General features: G+C 33.5%; 2 protein-coding genes across 2 annotated transcripts; one reads left to right on the top strand and one right to left on the bottom strand.

Moving 5' to 3' along the window:
• The first annotated feature begins 3,095 nt into the window (after positions 1-3,095).
• Positions 3,096-7,794, top strand: LOC107768926 (putative 3-beta-hydroxysteroid-Delta(8),Delta(7)-isomerase). Its single transcript, XM_016588097.2, has 5 exons — positions 3,096-3,221; positions 5,100-5,285; positions 6,342-6,488; positions 6,597-6,705; positions 7,366-7,794. Exons 2-5 carry the CDS (start codon positions 5,138-5,140, stop codon positions 7,625-7,627), a joined length of 666 nt encoding a protein of 221 aa, XP_016443583.1. The 5' UTR covers positions 3,096-3,221; positions 5,100-5,137; the 3' UTR covers positions 7,628-7,794.
• Positions 7,795-9,293: 1,499 nt separating this feature from the next.
• On the bottom strand, positions 9,294-12,682 carry LOC107768925 (photosystem I reaction center subunit XI, chloroplastic-like). Its single transcript, XM_016588096.2, has 3 exons — positions 12,438-12,682; positions 10,241-10,466; positions 9,294-9,630 (listed from the first exon to the last, which is right to left on the bottom strand). Exons 1-3 carry the CDS (start codon positions 12,609-12,611, stop codon positions 9,365-9,367), a joined length of 666 nt encoding a protein of 221 aa, XP_016443582.1. The 5' UTR covers positions 12,612-12,682; the 3' UTR covers positions 9,294-9,364.
• Positions 12,683-18,480: the final 5,798 nt, after the last annotated feature.

Here is an 18,480-nt window from a genome sequence, read left to right on the forward strand (position 1 = left end):
TTTTAAATAGCAACCCTTTAGAATGGGGGTCATTTATACACTGAAGTCGAACCTTACTGGTTGCAAATCAATTGGGTGTAAGATTCATATCTCAGAGAAAACTTTTTTTCTCTTTATTTCTTTCTTTACTCTTCGAACAAATTATATTGGGTGATGAGACAAAAAAAAATTGTCAATCATGTTTTCCATGTGAAAAATAGAAGAAAAATGCAAAAGTGACAACATTAAGGGGTCGTTTGGTATGGTATATAAGAATAGTACTGAATAAAATGTATTAGTAATGCAGAGATTAGTAATGTAAGCGTTAGTAATTCAAGCATTAGTTATGCAGATATTATTTCTTATTCACTGTTTAGTGTAGTGTGTTAAAAATTAAAATACATTGCATAATTTTTAAGAAAATTAGTTGTTTACAAAAATACCTTCCATATTCTTTAGTTTTAAGGGACTTTAAGGATATGCTAATGCATGCATTAATTGCCTTGGTATTGCTAATACCATGGTTTAGGACGAGACTTATAACGCTCAATTGTTCCATTTGATTTGTATTGATTTTGTAAACCCATTTGCAACCAATGGGTTTTTGACAGGCAGGAAGTGAAACTAAGTTCCAAGTCTTATTTTTTCTAATGCATCTTATTTTGCATTCATAGCTTGTTGTCAATGTGGATCAAGGATAGCCTGAGCATATGAAGAAGGCTCAAAAAAAGCTCTCTAGAAAATAAGTCATTTTATAATAACTGATTGCCATTAAAAAAAATTGGGAAAACAATTTTCAACATGTAGGAAAAATGACTTCACTCACTTTTCGGCCTCATTATCCTTTACAACTATTTTAACTCTTAATACATAATTTTTTTTAATCAAAACACTATTTGCTAACATTATAATCAGTTTTTAAGAAATAATTTAAAAAATAATATTTTCTGTTATATCAAACACTCATCAGTATGTGTCACCTGCATTGTGGTCCTTTCTTCACGTGACTCCACTGCTCTGCCCCAAACTAGGGGTGTCAATGGTTCAGTTCGGTCAGTCATTTTATAAAATTTGTACCATATTAATTTTTCGATTATTTTATTATATATAACTAAAATTAGACTTTCGAAATCGTCTTAATCATGTCGGTTTCTCTTCGGTATCGGTACAGTTCGGTTAATTTTCAGTATTTTTTTAAATATCATATAAAAGTCACTAGTAGAAATAGAATGCAATAACATACGTACTTTTATAGGACTTCGTAAAACTCTTTAGACATTTTTGGATGATGAATTTAGAAAATATGAAAGATGGTTAGAGTATAGATCTATCAACTATTCTACATCAGCGTAAAAGAGACTAATGAAAGACAAAAAAATAATATAAATCACATGAATGAAAAGATATTAACTAAGCTGGGACTCAAGAAAAGGTTTATGGAAGATTAATATTCAAAAAGATAAATCTAAATCATACGGAAGGAAACATATTTAATACATTGCAGTTTGATACTCATAATCGCTAGAATACCTTGTGTCTTGCTAGCGAATATGCTGGAAATAATTTAGTTTCAATAGGAGTAGCATAATAGGTTTAGGAATTAGGATTTTGAGTTTAATTACTCGTTGACTTGTAATAATTTTTATAATTCCAAGATCCGAGAAAAAAATTAAATACTTTATTATTTTTAAACTTAATACTATATAAATATATTTTCTACATGTAACTTAATACCCTAATTATCAATTCGGTTACAAATTTATATAAAAAAAATTACGATTTTATTAAAAAACATGAAAATCAGTTCAAAACAATAAACAACATCGGTATATTAAATTTACGGAAAATATCCAAATATGCCCTTATACTATACGAAATTGAGCACATTTGCCCTTCGTTAATACTTTAGCTCAAATATGCTCTTACCGTCACATGGTTCGTCCATATATGCCCTTAGAGTTACACAGTTGGCTCATATATGCCCTTTTTGAAACGGAATCCACCCAAACTAATTAGCTATTTCGTTAATTATTTTAAAGTGTATTACAAATACTATTTTCTTTTTATTAGTATTTTTTTCTTTACCTTTCTCTTTTCTTTCTTCTTTTTTCTGTTCTTCTCTTCTTCTTTTTTTTCTTTCTCCCTTATCCGATTTCCTCCATTACTGATGTCTTCTCCATTTTCGTCACCAATTTCACTTGACAAAACTAATAAATTCTAATTACTAAGAAAATTCTCCCATAAGAATATTTTTATAGTTCATATGTTTGTCAATTTTTTAATTTTTACTGAACATATATTTAGTTCTAAAAAATTTAACAAAGTAAGATTGAAATAATATTTATATAACAAAAAACCTGAAAACTCCAACAAAATCGAACAATCCAAACCGATATAATTGGTTTGGTTTGGTTTTGATAAAAATCGAACCAACCCGTTCCATGTACACCCCTAATTTACATAGTTAATAAAATAAAAAATAAAAAATATCCAGCTGAAAAAAGATGAAAAAAGACTAACAACTCAAATTTATAACACTATAACTTGAATTCTAGGTTTTTAATCATTAAATTATATTTTTGGAAATAATTTAAATATTTTGGTCTTTTGAGTATTGTTAAAGGTTGAGATATTTTTATTATTTTAAAGTTTAAACCATAATTTTTGGAACAATTTAATTTCGTTTATTTAGAGGGCCAGTGAAATTGGAACTTGATTACCTTATGGGAGAATTTTCTTAGTAATTGGAATTCATGAGTTTTGTCAAGTGATATTGGTGACGAAAATGGAGAAGATATCAGTAATGGAGGAAATGGATAAGGGAGAAAGAAAAAGAAAAAAAAAGAAAACAAAAGAAAAAAGAAGAAAGAAAAGAGAAAGGTAAAGAAGAAAAAGTACTAATAAAAAGAAAATAGTATTTGTAATAAACTTTAATACAATTAATGAAAGAGCTAATTACTTTGGGTGAATTCTGTTTCGAAAAGGGCATATATGGACCAACTATGTGACGGTAAGGGCATATTTGACGTAAAGTATTAACGAATGGAAAATGTAGTCAATTCCGTGCAGTAGAATGACATATTTGCACCTTTGCCCTTTTAAATATCTATTCGCACCCTATACCTTTCATTTCCCACTACTCAGAACTTCTTAAATTCACTTTACAGTACTCGCTACTTTTTCTACTTCATATCGCCAGCAAGTCAACTCTCACTGAATCTGAATCTCCGTCAGATTAAACCGTGAGTACACTTATGAGCCCATTTAAATTCTGTGTTTCTAATTGAATGTTTTGAATAATTTACTGATTTACTTTGAAACCAACCTCATTTGTGTACATGCATATCTCAAGAATTATGTACATCTTGGATTTAATAGTTATGTTAATACAAGTGGCTGAAATTTTTTAAACTTTCCTCCTTTGGGGTAATTGCTATGTTTTATTTGTACTTCTATTTTGCGCTACATTTGCCTGAAATTAAAAAGGGATTTTTTGTGTGTTAATTGGATTTCTATTGTTATAGCCTTAATTTAGTGTTTTGAACTATTTTAATGGTTTACTGAAATGGGGTGACCTCATTTTTGTATATGCATGTCTCAAGAATTATGTATATCTTGGATTTAATATTTATCATACTCCTATATGTTAATAAAAGTGACTGAAAAGTTTGAAAGTTTCGTAATTGCTATGTTTTATTTGTACTTATGATTTGTGCGACATTTGCCTGAAATTAAAAAGGGATCTTTTTGTGTGTTAATTTGATTTTTAGAGATATGCCCTTAATGTAGTGTTTTGAACTATTTTAATGGTTTACTCAAACGGGGTGACCTCATTTTTGTATATGCATGTCTCAAGAATTATGTATATCTTGGATTTAATAGTTATTTTACTCCTTTATGTAAATATTAGTGACTGAAAAGTGTGAAAGTCTCCTCCTTTAGGGTAATTACTGTGTTTTATTTGTACTTCTGTTTTGTGCTACATTTGCCTGAAAGTAAAAAAGGGATCTATCTGTGTGTTAATTTGATTTTTGGAGATATGCCCTTAATATTTCATCTCTAGGTATTCTTGGGTTTCTGACCTTTTTATGCCCTTTTGAAAAATTTACTCGTTCTTTCTAATGGAGTGTTTTGAACTATTTTAATGATTTACCCAAATGTGGTGCCACCAGCCTCATATTTGTATATGCATGTCTCAAGAATTATGTATATATTGGATTTAATAGTTATTGTAATCCTATATGTAGATATTGGTGATTGAGAAGTGTGAAAGCTTCCTCCTTTAGGGTAATCACTAATATCTTTTAGTTATACTTCTGTTTTATGCTACATTTGCCTGAAAGTAAAAGGGATCTATTTTGTTAATTGGATTTTTAGAGATATGCCCTTAATTTTTCATCTCTATGTATTCTTGGGTTTGTGCCCTTTGAAGAATTGGCTCATTCTTTTCAATTTTTTACCAGCATTACTTTCCCCGAGTTAGGCACCTAGTTGTGTTTGGTATTAAGGGAAATGTTTTGGAAATGATTTCCTGGAAAATGTTTTCACGGTGTTTGGTTGGTGAGTGGAAAATGTTTTCGGGAAAATATTTGTTAAGGTTTGATAATAAGTGTTGAGAATTGGATAATGTTTTGCTCTGGAAATTTAATGGAATTTCTTAGTGTTAAAGATTGATAATAATGTCTAAGTATTGGTTGGAGCAAGTATATGGATTAAGAGTTGCGATATTTTTAAAGGAAGATATTTTACGCCATAGGTGCAGAAATTGTTTCTTCCATCAGAAGTGTTGTCCAGTAAATTCATCATGGAAATATTTTCTAGGAAATTGTTTTCCTCCGTACCAAACACACCGGTGTTGTCATTTTCATTAGAATGAAATACAGCTGAATAGAGTGGAAGACGTAGTTGATTAATCACTTCCCCTGATTTCACTATGATTCTTGTATTTGCTTTTAGTGCCCCTTTTCCTTAAAAAGTAATAGGTGTATGACAGTTTCCCTTTCTAATTTTTGATAGATCATCAATTAGAGTTCAACTAATCTTTACAAATGAAGTAAAATGGGAATTTATAAACCGTGGAATAGTTCATTGAGTAACTCCACTCTTTCTGCTAATTGCAGATCACAGGAAAGGGTCCTCAAGTCAAGCAGTTGAAGAAATGGTAGCCCAGGGAGAAGCTCACCCCTACGTTCCGCAGGATCTAAAATTGCCCGATTTTGTTCCCATATTCCTCTCACAGTCACACATTGTTGGTGTATATGGCCTCTCATCCTTCCTTGTTGTCTTGTTCATGTGGATACTCTCAGGTTATTATTCAATGGTCATTGCATTACTTATTGCAAGCAGTTCACCCTGCTTTTTTCTGATATGCTTTTAATTTTAGAAGCAGTTAGATTTCTCGTTATTCTTTTTCTGAAGTATACTCTAGTAACTGCTTAGAAGTAGAAACGAAAGAAGTTGAATTGAGTATGAAAGAGTATTCTGGCAATTGAGGCAACCTTGATCAAACATTTCATTGTTCAGAGTAAATATTTACTGCAAAATCATGCTTCCAGCTCCATGTTTTAAGATTCAAATGACTTCTTTACTCAAATTAGATATTCCTTTGAAAATTTGTAAGTAGAGATTCTATAATAGATGTATGTTGGTGTCTGATGTACTTGTAACCTAACCAGGTACCAATGCCCTAGTTGAATCACTATTTTTGTCAGTTCTTTTCCCTTTAGAGATAATAATTGCCGTTGACATGCTTCCAAAAGTATCATTCACAAGTGAAAATAGAGAAGGAAAAAAGAGAAGCTAGTTTGATGTTAATGCCAATCCACAACTTTGCTGACTAGTGAATGTGATTAAAGAAGATATAGAACCATAATCTCAAGTTGTACAGTTTATTCTATGCCTCAGCCAGGACTTCAAGCGGTCTCAACCATTTTTTCATTCTTCAATTAAGCACATCCAACCCCTTGGTGTTGGTTTCTTGTTCTCAAAATTTAGTTAATGATAAATATACCAACAACAATAACAACTATGCCTCAGTCCCAAACAAGTGGGAGTCGGCTGTGTGAATCCTCACTGATCATGTTTCTCCATTTAAGCTCAGTAGTGAATGATAAATGAGGACATAAAGTAATATCTTGTTGGCATGGGTTCAGAGATTTCTATCTCTACAAGTTTTGAAAAAATTATGATCTAAGTGAAAAGATTTCTTTACAAATTCTATAATAGTTCAAAACTTTCAGCTGCATTAGTGTTATAAATTTCTACATGTTAAGTGCATCCTAGCTGCTTGTGTGGTGCTTTTGTTTCCCCATTGTGTCCACGCCTTGTTTTCTAACGTCATTTCTCCATCTTTTACTTGCTAGGGTTTGTTCCTAAAATATCAAAGACTGATAGGGTGCTCATGTGTTGGTGGATCTTCACGGGCCTAACCCACATGGTCCTTGAGGGGTATTTTGTTTTTACTCCAGATTTCTACAAAAAGACTTCTCCGGTTTACCTAGCTGAAGTCTGTAAGTAACAATTTAGCAAGTCTTTCATCCAAATGAGACAGTTTACTTCAATTAGGAAATATTGTTCATTTGTCCTGTAAAAGTACCAACAAAAACAATATTTTGCAGGGAAAGAATACAGCAAAGGTGATTCAAGGTACGTAGGGCGGGATTCTGGAGTTGTTAGTGTTGAAGGAATTACAGCTGTCATAGAGGGGCCAGCATGCCTTCTTGCAGTGTAAGTATCGTTGTCGAGAGATATTAACTTGTCATGCACTTTGAGATTGGCACAATTAATGTTTTTATCCTAAGGGGTCGTTTGGTTCACATACTAGTTTATGCATGGATTATAATGCAAGGTGTTTTATGCGGGAAACAACAATGAAGGGATTATTATGCATTGAATAAATTTTGTAGGATTATTTTGCGGTGAGTAATTATAATACATGGAATAACTTATCAAAAAAGTAAATAATTCAGGGAATATAAAGTAAGGATTACTTACTTTAAGCGAATTTTGTCTTTAAATACTTTTATGCCCGTAATGCGAATACACTATTCTTATTCCACATTCTATCCCTCATAAAATAACACATAAATTCTCATATAACTTAGTGCAGGTATTTTTGATAGCGTCAACTAAACACTGCATTAGTTTATCTGATGATTATTTTTTTCTTATACAACCATCCAAATGCTGCATTAACTATGCGGAAGATTATTTTTTCCAATTTCTTTAGCCAAATATTTTACTATTATTTTATGTGAGATTTGATGCTGGGATTACTTTTGCTAATCCATTCAACCAAACGACCCCTAAAAGTATATGGACAGAGCATATGTATTCATCTCTACTTCTATAAAACTCAGTGTGATTTTGTTTATTGGCATTGGACAGGTATGCTATAGCTGCTAAGAAGTCATACAGATATGTACTTCAAATAGCCATTTGTTTGGGACAGCTCTATGGCACGGCCGTATACTTCATAACAGCTGTATTGGAAGGCGATAATTTTGCTGCAAGCCCCTTCTACTACTATGCTTACTATGTTTTCGCAAATCATTTCTGGGTTTGGATACCAACTCTCATAGTGATCCATTGCTGGAAGAAAATATGTGCTGCAGTCAAGGTCCACGAGCAGAAGACCAAGACTCGCTGAGGTGATTCTAAATATTTGCATACGAATGCCTCAACTGAATAACATTGTCACAGTTTTCTTCTCCTGGTTCTTTTTTATGGTTGTTGAATTTAATTGGCTGCATCAGAAACAATGCTGGAATATTATTTAGATGAGATGTCCTAAAAGTCTGATCATTCCTGCAGAAATGTTGCCATTCTTGCTTCACATCATTCAAAAAAGCAGTTGCATTTTGAAAACTAAGACCAAAGTTATTATATTTCTTTGTCCTCCGTCCATATTTTTTAGTTTGGCGTATTGTTTACCAATACTACCGGGTTGCATGAAACAAAACAACATACCCAGTATATACCTGTATATTCCCAACAGGTAGGGTCTGGGGAGGGTAGTCTGTACGCAGACCTTAGCCCTACCTAATGAAGGTAAAGAGGTTGTTTCCAATAGACCCTCGGCTCGGAAAGAAATTGGGTTGCATGAAAGAAAAGATAAAAATAGTATAATGCGAACACAAATTTAGCATTTGCGCAACTTGCAAAAACAAATAAAATCTATCTTAATAATCAAATATAAGACACTGCACTATGCATTAGTGCGAAAATTATCTATACATTACTATATTTCATATCTTAGGCAACAGATTTTCCAGTGTGGACTTTCCTGTCTATAAGAAGACCAAATGATAAAAAACATAAAAAATTTAAGCAACTGTTCCCCTTACGAGGGTATATGACTTAGCTGTAAATTTGGCCTACCAGACCAAAGATGAAAATCAAGCTCCAGTAACCTTTTCTTGTGATGGCAAAAGAAGAAAAAAAAAGGAAGCTCTTGTTGAGTTATTGCCTGGTACCGTACTGGTCATAGTTATCTGGTATTTGTGTTTGTAAGACGTAGCGTCTGATACAATAGACAGTTGAGGTACACACAAACTAATCCGGTCACCTCTTGTTGAGTTAGTGCCTTGGTCCGGTCATAGTTATTTGGTACTTATGTTGGTGGGAGATAGCAAATATCTGGTAGAATAGTTGTGGCACACGTAAACTAATCTAGACACCACTCGTATTGATATAGCTACAGAAGCTTGAAAAATCAAGCGGAGGGAAAACAACTATCGACCAGTCCCGTCTTCGTGGGGGGGGGGGGACGTGTGCATGGGTAAATGCATACCATGCAGCAGAAATATAGACCAGAAACCACCAGGACTATGAGGAAAGTAACTGAAACAGTAGTAGATTTAGCCCCACAGAATAGCATCCCAGTCTTGATCTCAACCACACTCAACATAGAAACCATGAGAAACAAGACCACATAACTGGTAGTGAGAGATAATTAATACACATAACAAGTGAAAGTAATAACCTGTAAGTAACATACGGCAGCATATTAAATTGTAAAAGGGCAGCCCAGTGCATGAAGCATCCCGCTTTTACGCAGGGTCTGGGAAGGGTCGCACCCCAAGAGGGTGTGATGTAGGCGGCCTACCCTGATGCGAGTATCAGTGGCTGATTCCACGGTTCAAACCCGCGGCCTATATGTCACATGGAGACAACTTTACCGTTGCTCCAAGGCTCTCCTTCGCAGCATATTAAATTGTACATGTAGCTTAAAAATTCACTTACGCTGATGTCTAGCTGCGTTAATCCGATCAATGGAGAAAAATGCTTCAGATGTATTCATTGAAGAGCTCAGATGTCCAATATACAACTTTCATTTCCAATTTAACATTCAGAATAGTTACATCAATTGCAAGATTTAAAAGATCTACTTAACATAGTAAGGAAGATCAAGGACATAAAGGAGGAAATAAGCCCAAGTAACACCAGAAATTCCACCAAAAAAGAATCCACCTGTGAACTTTGACCATCCCTCTGCAGTTTGCAATTGGTCTGGCACTTTTTTCCTCCCAGTCAATGTTAATGCTGGTGCTGTTGAAGCCTCTCCTTCTTTGAATGATGATATTCCATAAATAGTCAAACACATGCTAAGAATCACTACAAGTCCTGCTGCTGCCAAAGAACCAGCTCCCCCTACATTAACAGTGGCGGATCTAGTTAGCGGTATCAAATGAGCGGGCTAGGCTGAATTTGAGCAGGTCAAAATGGGTTGAGTTAATAAATAGGACGGTCATTAACTTGCCCAAACTTGAACGGGTTGTGTCACTTGTGCGAGTCATATTTTCATGGGCTAGTTAAGAAGATATAGATTTAGAAAAGCGCTGACATCTTTGACACAGAGCTCAATCAATAAGGTCAAAATGTAATATGTGTTTATGTAGCTATTGGGCTCAAAGTCACTAAACTGCTCTCTTCCACCCGATTTAAACTGAACCTCCCTTTTTTAAATTGAAACTCAGTTGCCTATCTGTTCCTTGGTCTAATTGGGCCTTTCTCTATAGCTCGAATTGAATAGCTCCCTTGGTTTGGTTGGTTATATAATAGAATCCCGGGAGAAAGTAAGTTAGACCTTATTTAGGGCGAAAGATTTATTGGATGGTGACACATATATATTAGCAAAATATCACTAAAATTTTAACAAATATTAAATTTTGAGTCTATATTTTTTGAAGTACAATAAGTTCATCATTAAGAATGTATAAAGATAGAATGCATGAAGTTAAAATTTTGAATCCGACTTTACCTGCATATTCAGTGTTTCTTAATGGACCAGCCTTTACAAATGGGCCAACAATTAGGAATCCATGGGCCAGGCCCACTTCAACTCCTCTGAGAAGTGGGTTCACAGCGGTCCGGTAGGCTGGTAAGTTGGACAAGTACCAAGCAATTAATGGGCTTGAGGTCACTGGAGTTTCAAGACTTCCAATGAAAGGATCACCATTCAGAGGCTGAATCACTTGGTAAGTAGGCTGCATAACCAAAAAAGAAGAAGAAAAGAAGATGAAGTAAAGGAGAGTTGTTGAGAATTATGGGAAAATGATACCGTATATCCGGTATCAAAATAATAGCCGGAAAAATATATATTTTTTGTATATATATACATTTTGTATGCTATATACAAAATTTATATAAATTTTATATACTTTTTGAGCTACCGAATATAAATAGCTTCTGGCGTGGGCTAAAAGTGATAATACCCCGAGAATTATTGACATCGAACAAACCAAAAGTGGGCAGAGCTATATGGTTTGAAGTTTAATCGAATGCCTTTTGTCAACAATATCGTGTATATAGATAATAAGTTTTTTAAGAGAACATATATAAAAATTGGTGAATCTTTTGTTAGTACGATATAAACTTCTAGCATAATGGCAAATGTGAATCAAAATAGTGTTGTTTTACATCGCCAATAAACTACGAGAGGCTCATGTAGCCTATGTTGGATTAATCACTTTCTAGGCCGAGGCAAAAGGTTGAGAATTAACTCATTCTTGACTAACATTTATGACTTAGGATTACGAATCAAGAAGCTTTCATCAACAAGAGTGGCCGCTTCCTCTTGTTAAATCGACGAATAACATGAATTTCTTCTACTTGTCTTGGACGTACAAAAATAAAAAGGCAGTCCAGTGCATAAATCATCCCGCGTTCACACAGAATTTAGGGAAGATCCGCACCTCAAAGGAACATAATCTAGGCAGCCTGCCCTGATACAAGTATCAGTGGCTAGCTTTGTGCACCGGAGAATATAATTTGACATTTAAATAGAAATAGGATTTATGTATTTTTCTCTATCTCCGGGAGAAAAGGAGATATAAGGTGATTAGCTTAGTAACTTATTCAATTGAAGGTTGTTATATTCTTTGCTCTGGCACTTGGCCAAGAAATCACACTTTTTTTATTACTCTGTTTCAAAAAGATTGATATATTTCTATATTTAGAAATAATTTGCCTTTAAACTTTTCATTCTACTCACCTTACCCTTAATGAAAAACGTTTATAGCCACATAAATATCATGGCCCCACTAAACTTTTCTTTTAGTACCACATTTCAAAAGTCCTGCATATTTTTTTCTTAAACTTTGTGCTAAGTCAAACTAAGGGCCCTTTTGGATTGGCTTAAAAAAATAACTTTTAAGTTAAGTGCTTAAAAGCACTTTATACGTGCTGAAACTTATTTTATAAATAAGCAGTTACGTGTTTGGATAAAAGTGCTGAAACTTAAAACAAGCTGATGAAATGTTTGGTAAACAATGACTGGTAAACACTTTTTCTTGTTAAAATGACTGAAATATTCTTAAAGTTGTTAACATTATAAAGAAGATGATGACTATAATATTATATTTTCCGTTCATAGCTTCAAATTCAGGGGTAACACGTAAATTCATTTAATGATTTGATTTTAGAATATAGTTACACCAATTAAAAAAAAAAAGGAAGGATTCAACGACCAAAAAAAATTAAATGTTATGGAACCAAAAAAAGAAGCTAAAAGAACAATATTTACAAAATATTGGAATGTATCAAACATTATTTAAAAAATTATTGTTTGCTTCACGTTAAGAACTTCAAGAAATTGACAAATATCGGAGAATGGAGAAAAAAAAATAGTATGTTGTAGGGTTTTTACTTAGGGGTAATTTCGGAATTAAAAAAATTTATAAGGGAATGTAATATCCTTGATCAAAGCAATATGGCTTTTAAGTCAATTTAGAAAAAGTTGGATTTTCCAACTTGTTGGTTTTGACTTTTTTTAAAGCAGATTTTAACTTTTTTTAAGCTCATTTTTTTGTTGACAAACACTTCCACAAGTTAACTGCTTGACGAGCTTTTAAGCCCATCCAAACAGGCTCTAAATCATCTAAATTGAAACAGAAGACGTATTACTAGTGAAATTCAAGAACATTACAAGAATGAAGAGAAGTGAATTGCTATCTTACTTTGTCTGTTTGGACAGCTTTGATAGTGAAGTAAGACTTTCTAGTTGAAGGAAAGAATTTAAAAGGAGCACCAGAAATGCCTTTGGGAGTGACAAGTCCACTGCCTCTTGTTAAAGAAGAAGCAAAGCTGCTCTTGAGTTGGCTAGCCATTGTGGTGGAAGCAGCAGTAGCCATTTTGGAAGTTTTGTTGGTCACTGTTTTTGGTCAGTTAGGAAATATAGCAATAACAAGGGGATGTCATGTGACTGACAAAGAAAATCTTTTTGCTCACTAAAATTCGTGGTTCTGAGGGTTCAAGATGACTTACGTGGAAGCTTGTCATTGGTCATATATAGAACGTTATCCCTTATCCGAACTGCATTGGTTAAGAATGGATAGCTGAGTCACGAGGCTGAACCAAGATCTGGAGGTAGCGACTACATATTTATATTCAACTAAAATTTGAGTTATATATAGGGTGACCCCTCATTTTATAACATAGGTCCGCCTCTATAACTCACTTTGGAACACGATTTTAACTTTAAGAGTCACAAATTAAAAATTATGGCTGTATGATAAAAGTTTATATGCAAGATATAAACTATGCATTAATTGATTTGGTGCAAATATCATGCTTTAATATAAATTATGCTCTGAATCCTTTCTTCATATAGACTTTTCACAATAGAACTCAAATTCGAGATATCTAGCTAAAATAGGAGGACCAATCATCCTATAGATTCAACGTTTTATGTTATACAAAAAAATATATAAATTTTGTACATTTTTTTGGTTACTAGATATAAATAGTTTCAACCACAAGCTAAAAGTGATATTTGCCCTAGTTTGATTGCAATATCATAATTAATTAATTTAGATCTTTATTCCCCTCCAATTAACACTTGAAAAGCAGGAACTAGTTTGCTGCGAAGTGAAAATATGAACCATTCTGCTGTTGAGGCGAAAGTACGAGGGAACCTTTTTATGCGGATCTATAATCTATTGAATTGAGGTTTAATTAGTAATTAATTAATATGAGCTTATATATTGAAATTGAAAACCTAAAAGCATTTTTACATTTGTATATGGGTAAAGCCGGGGTTAATAAGCACCCCGATTTCCAGGTGGGGCAAACAAAGCAAGGACGTAACTACAAGGAATCGAAATCGAAGTTGGGAGCCTCTCGTATCAAGGCCCGAACAAAATACCTGCCATCGAGACCATGCCCCCCGGATCCGGTTCGAGCTCTAAGACCTCGGAAAGCATTACCAAACGTCCGCACACGAATAATAAAGAGCTGTGATATCAGTGCCCGACCGGATATCACGGCATGGATCTCGGTCCGTATCGGCAGCAGATCAGTGATTAACGAAAAAGAAGATTTTTTACTTTTCTTAGAATTGTACTAGGGGTAGAACTCTCCTACTATATAAATGAGATAATTTTTATTCAAGGGACACACTGTAACACGCATACCAAAGCAATATACATTTGTTTTCTCTGCTTCTAAAATTTATTCAAAGTTCTTAATTTCGCTCATAGCTCTTCATAAATGTTTGGCTCCGAACTGAAGGCAGGCTAATTATTAAGCTCATAACCGAGCCCGGACTCAATACTACTACTGGTTTGGTTGTTTATTCTATTTTTAATTTCAATTGTTATTCATTTTTAAGGGTAAACAGTTTGGCGCCCACCGAAGGACTAAGGATAATAGTGGTAGTTTGATACAAATTTCCATAACACACTCTATTTTATGCTTGTTCTTTGAGATTTTAATTACAAATCTACCTAAGAATGTCAAACTCTCAGTTTGCTCACTTGAACGTTGATGCTGAGTCTGGCCATCATGGCGAAAACAACAATATAGTACCTAGCAACGAGGTGCCTCTGTTGATCCCAATGGAATCCCAGTTACAGATCTAATCGACGCCAACTCACATGTGGCCATCGGTGCCATCCTATCGACCAACCCTGAGAATAGTGTTCGCGGAGGAGCCCGACCAACGACTCGAGGTATGCCCGAAGGTGAAGGCAACGGGATCAATCATCGGGTGATATTCGAAATGTTACAGGCCCAATAGGCGGCGATAGCACAACTGCAGAATCAAAGTCGCGCCCCCAGCAGAGTTGAGCCCGAACATCCCCGGAAAACACCCGAAGAAATGAGCAAGTCACAGAAAGGCCGTGTGAAGCTGAGCCCGGGACCAACCCCGAAATAATAAAAATGCTTGAGGAACTGACAAAGCGGGTGGAATCGGAGAGAAGAAAATTGAGGCCAATGACAAAAAAGTGGAGACCTATAACTCCAGAGTTGATCAAATCCCATGAGCACCCCCGATATTGAAAGGCCTGGATTCCAAAAAATTTATCCAAAATCCTTTTCCTCTGAGTACGGCACCAAAGCCAATCCTGAAGAAGTTCCGTATGCCCGATATTCCGAAGTATAACAAAACCACATATCCAAATGAGCACGTGACCTCGTACATGTGTGCCATCAAGTCGAGCCCAAGGGCTACCCCTATCCGGGAATTATCGAGCCCAAGGCCTACCCCTGCTCGTGAACAACTCTTTGAGGTGTGAGCACCTAATTTTTGACTATATTTAAATTTTTACCACCTTCTACTATGTAAATATTTTTAGAAATTTAATATATATATATTTTTAACTTTGTTATATTTTTTTAAATATAGGGTAAGAATTAAAAATAAATTAAAAGGTCAAATTATTACTATTAGTATTATTTTATTTTTTATCTTTATTTTAAAATAAATTAAATTAAAAAAACAGAAAAAATTAAATATTTTTTTTTTAATTTTCGGATGAAAATAAAATAATAAGAAAATTAAAAGTATGGAATAAAAAATTAAAAGTAAAAGTAGGTGGAAATTATTTTTTTTAAAAAGTAAAAGAAAGAAAAAAATTTTAAAAAATAAAAGTAAAAGAATGTGAAAATTTAAAAAAAAAAAAAAGTAAAAGAAAGATAAAATTTAAAAATAAAAGTAAAGGTAGCTGAAATTTTGTTTAAAAAAAGTAAAAGAAAGTAAAAATTTAAAAAAGAAAAGTAAAATAAGTGGAAATTAAAAAAGAAAAACTAAAATAAGTGGAAAATAAAAAAAAGTAAAGTAAAAAAAGTGAGAAATTAAAAAATAAAAGTAAAGGAAAGTGGGGAATTATTTTTTTTAAAAAAGAAGAAAAATGGGAAGTGAGAATTCTTTTTAATTAAAAAAAAAATCTGATAAAAATACGATTTTCTTTTTCTATAAATAGAAGAGAAATGTGTGGAGAAAAGGAGGGGGAGAAGGAGAAAAAAATAAGGGAGTAGGGAATTGAGAGAAATTATTTTTTCTTCTTCTACGCTAAGGAAATTTGTACTCGTGTCATTCTTTTTTCGTCTTTCTTTCAAACAATCCAGTAAGTAATCACCCAAAACCCAACAAAAATACTTCATAACATCATTTTTTACACGCCAAAAAGTGGAGTCAATAGTCGAGGTCGAGGATTCTGTTGGAGCTTCGTTCACTAGGTTTGATGTTATTCGTCGCTTATGCTTGTTCGACGTTCGTCTGAGTTACATGTTCTTGGAGACTCATTTAATTGGAAATTTTGCATTAAAGGTTTATTCTTCCCTCTGTCCTTTTTATCTTATTTCATGTGATTTTATTTATTTGCCTTTAAATTTTATAAATAATAATGTAAGTTAGTCCTTAAATGCTATATGCTTAATCATATTTTTGGAAATATGGTATTCAAACTTGCTTTAAAGTTGGGATGATTTAGACCCTAATGAGTTTGGGCTTCAATTATTAGGTTGTATGGTATTGTTATATGATGGTTTATTTATTCAAATATCTAAAATCATACACTTCTTCCACAAGTAATTCCATAATTCATGGCCATCACAATAATCTCAAACTTTAGGAAAGAAACAAATAATGAATGCATTAGAATGCTTTAGGCGTACTCATAATTAATTGAATCATCGTGATTATGTATACGTTCACGTGACATAATTACGATTCCCAAAACTAAAATCAAGGTATGCGTTCGTGCAACTTTGGGCGAAACAACCTTAAATATAATAAAAATGCTATTAATTGCGTGCATGTACACGTGACATGATTTTGGCACAATAAACAAAATGGATTCACACACATGATTCATTTCAAAGATAATTCCATATTTTAATATAAAAGCGGACACATAAACACATGGAAACCAATAAATCACAGTCTATCTAAAATTAATTCAAGCCAAGTTGTAGTCAATAAAGCGACTGTGCTAGAACCACGGGACTCGGGGAATGCCTTACACCTTCTCCCCGGTCAACAGAATTCCTTACCCGGACTTTATTTTCGCAAATCAATAATAATAGAGTCAAACCTTCCTTTGACTAGGGATTCAAATAAATCAATTCCAAGTGGCGACTCTATAAATAAAATAATCCTTATTCAAATTTGTCACTTTAATTGAAAAACTCTTTAACCCACAATAATCCATAACACATATATCTTTTGGGGCAAAAAGATGTGTGACAGCTCTGGCGACTCTACTGGGGAAAATAACCCAGAACTTCTGGTTTAGGGTTTAGAATTCGAGCTTGTAATGTGATCTATACTTGAATTTCTTGATTATTGATATTACTGTGTTTGTGGGCCTAATGTGCTAATTGTCGCTCATTTACCGCTTTGAGATTATTTCAACTATATAAACTGCCTTCTTACGCCTCCCTTTTGAGTCTTCTGAATTTATGGTGCACACGTGCGTGTGGCCCACTATTCTGTTAGAGGTCATCCCAAATAGAACGAGGCTGGATCAGTAACTAGGTCGGGTAGACTTTCGTGCTCCCGGTACGTTGCCCTCACCCCAGCTCAAGTTGTCCGCTTGGGTAAGCCAGGTCTAAAATATCCCTCCCCCTCCCCCTCCCCAGGATTTTAAACCTATAATAACATAGCCTCATGCCGGATCCCTAGTAGGAACGTTTGTTTGCATCACGTGCATTTGACTTTGGGGACTCAACACAGTGATTGGGTCCATCTAGGATAGGTGTACCCAAAAATAAAAAACCATCATGATGCATCCTACGTGCTATTTGTGCATTTTGTTTGATCTGATTTGTATGTTGACCGACTGCTAGAATAAATACAGAAAATTGAGAAAAGGCAAAAGTGAGAAGTAGAAGAGAGAAAATTTATCCAGTTTCCAAAAATCTCGGTATTTGAAAAATCTAGAAACTCTGCCGAATTTTTTTTAAAAAAAAAAGAGAATAACAAAAGTCATTTCAAAATGAGTCAAAAAATCATGTTTTCTCTGTTGTGTCAACACCGACCGAACTACACGGGTCTAATTCTTAACGGATGTGAGATACGTAGGCAAGCCTCATCGGTTCCAGTTCCAATTTTCAAAATATCCAAAAATATTTTCCTTTAATTCCTTCTTTAGAAGTCTTTTCTTAAAAAATTCCAAATAAAAAAAATTTTTTAAAACCCAAAAAATATTTTCTTTCTTTTTAGAAGTCTCTCATTTGAAAAACAAAATCAAATCAAAATCCACAAATATTTTCTTCTTTTTTTAAAAAATTCTTTCTCCCAAAAATTCAAAAAAAAAAAATTCAAAATCCAAAAAAAAAATATTTTCTTTCTTTCGAAAAATACAAAAAACAAAAAACATAAAAATATATATTAAAAAAAATTAAAATTCAAAAATATTTTCTTTATTCTTAAAGAAGTTTTCCTTTCAAAAATTTCCCCCCCCAAAAAAAATTATTAAAAATAATATTCAAAATTCAAAACTATTTTCCTTGTTAGAAGATTTCGTGGTTTGTTTCGTATATGAGTACAAAACAAATAAAGGAAAAAGAGTTAGTTTATTTACTATTCCTGATCTTTTCCTGAACTACGTAATGATCTGATTCATGTGGCGTCATGATACGTAGGCAATCCCCATCGGATTCGATCATAGTCATAAACAAATTGAGTGAAAAAATAAATCGAAAAAAAAGAAGAAGAAAATTGATTGGAAAAGAAAGAAAAGAGTGACAAAAAAAAAACAAAGAAAAACAAAGAGC

Source organism: Nicotiana tabacum, chromosome 22 (assembly GCF_000715075.1).
Source record: "Nicotiana tabacum cultivar K326 chromosome 22, ASM71507v2, whole genome shotgun sequence".
NCBI lineage: Eukaryota > Viridiplantae > Streptophyta > Magnoliopsida > Solanales > Solanaceae > Nicotiana > Nicotiana tabacum.

Bases quoted from the DNA above. Each gene is read 5' to 3' on its own strand.
- LOC107768926 (XM_016588097.2), top strand. From the start codon at position 5,138: ATGGTAGCCCAGGGAGAAGCTCACCCCTACGTTCCGCAGGATCTAAAA. The intron at 5,286-6,341 runs GTTATTATTCAA...TTTACTTGCTAG, and splicing joins GTTCATGTGGATACTCTCAG to GGTTTGTTCCTAAAATATCA. The intron at 6,489-6,596 runs GTAAGTAACAAT...AATATTTTGCAG, and splicing joins GGTTTACCTAGCTGAAGTCT to GGAAAGAATACAGCAAAGGT.
- LOC107768925 (XM_016588096.2), bottom strand. From the start codon at position 12,611: ATGGCTACTGCTGCTTCCACCACAATGGCTAGCCAACTCAAGAGCAGC. The intron at 10,467-12,437 runs GTAAGATAGCAA...TTGGTTATGCAG, and splicing joins AAGCTGTCCAAACAGACAAA to CCTACTTACCAAGTGATTCA. The intron at 9,631-10,240 runs GTAAAGTCGGAT...CTGTTAATGTAG, and splicing joins AAGAAACACTGAATATGCAG to GGGGAGCTGGTTCTTTGGCA.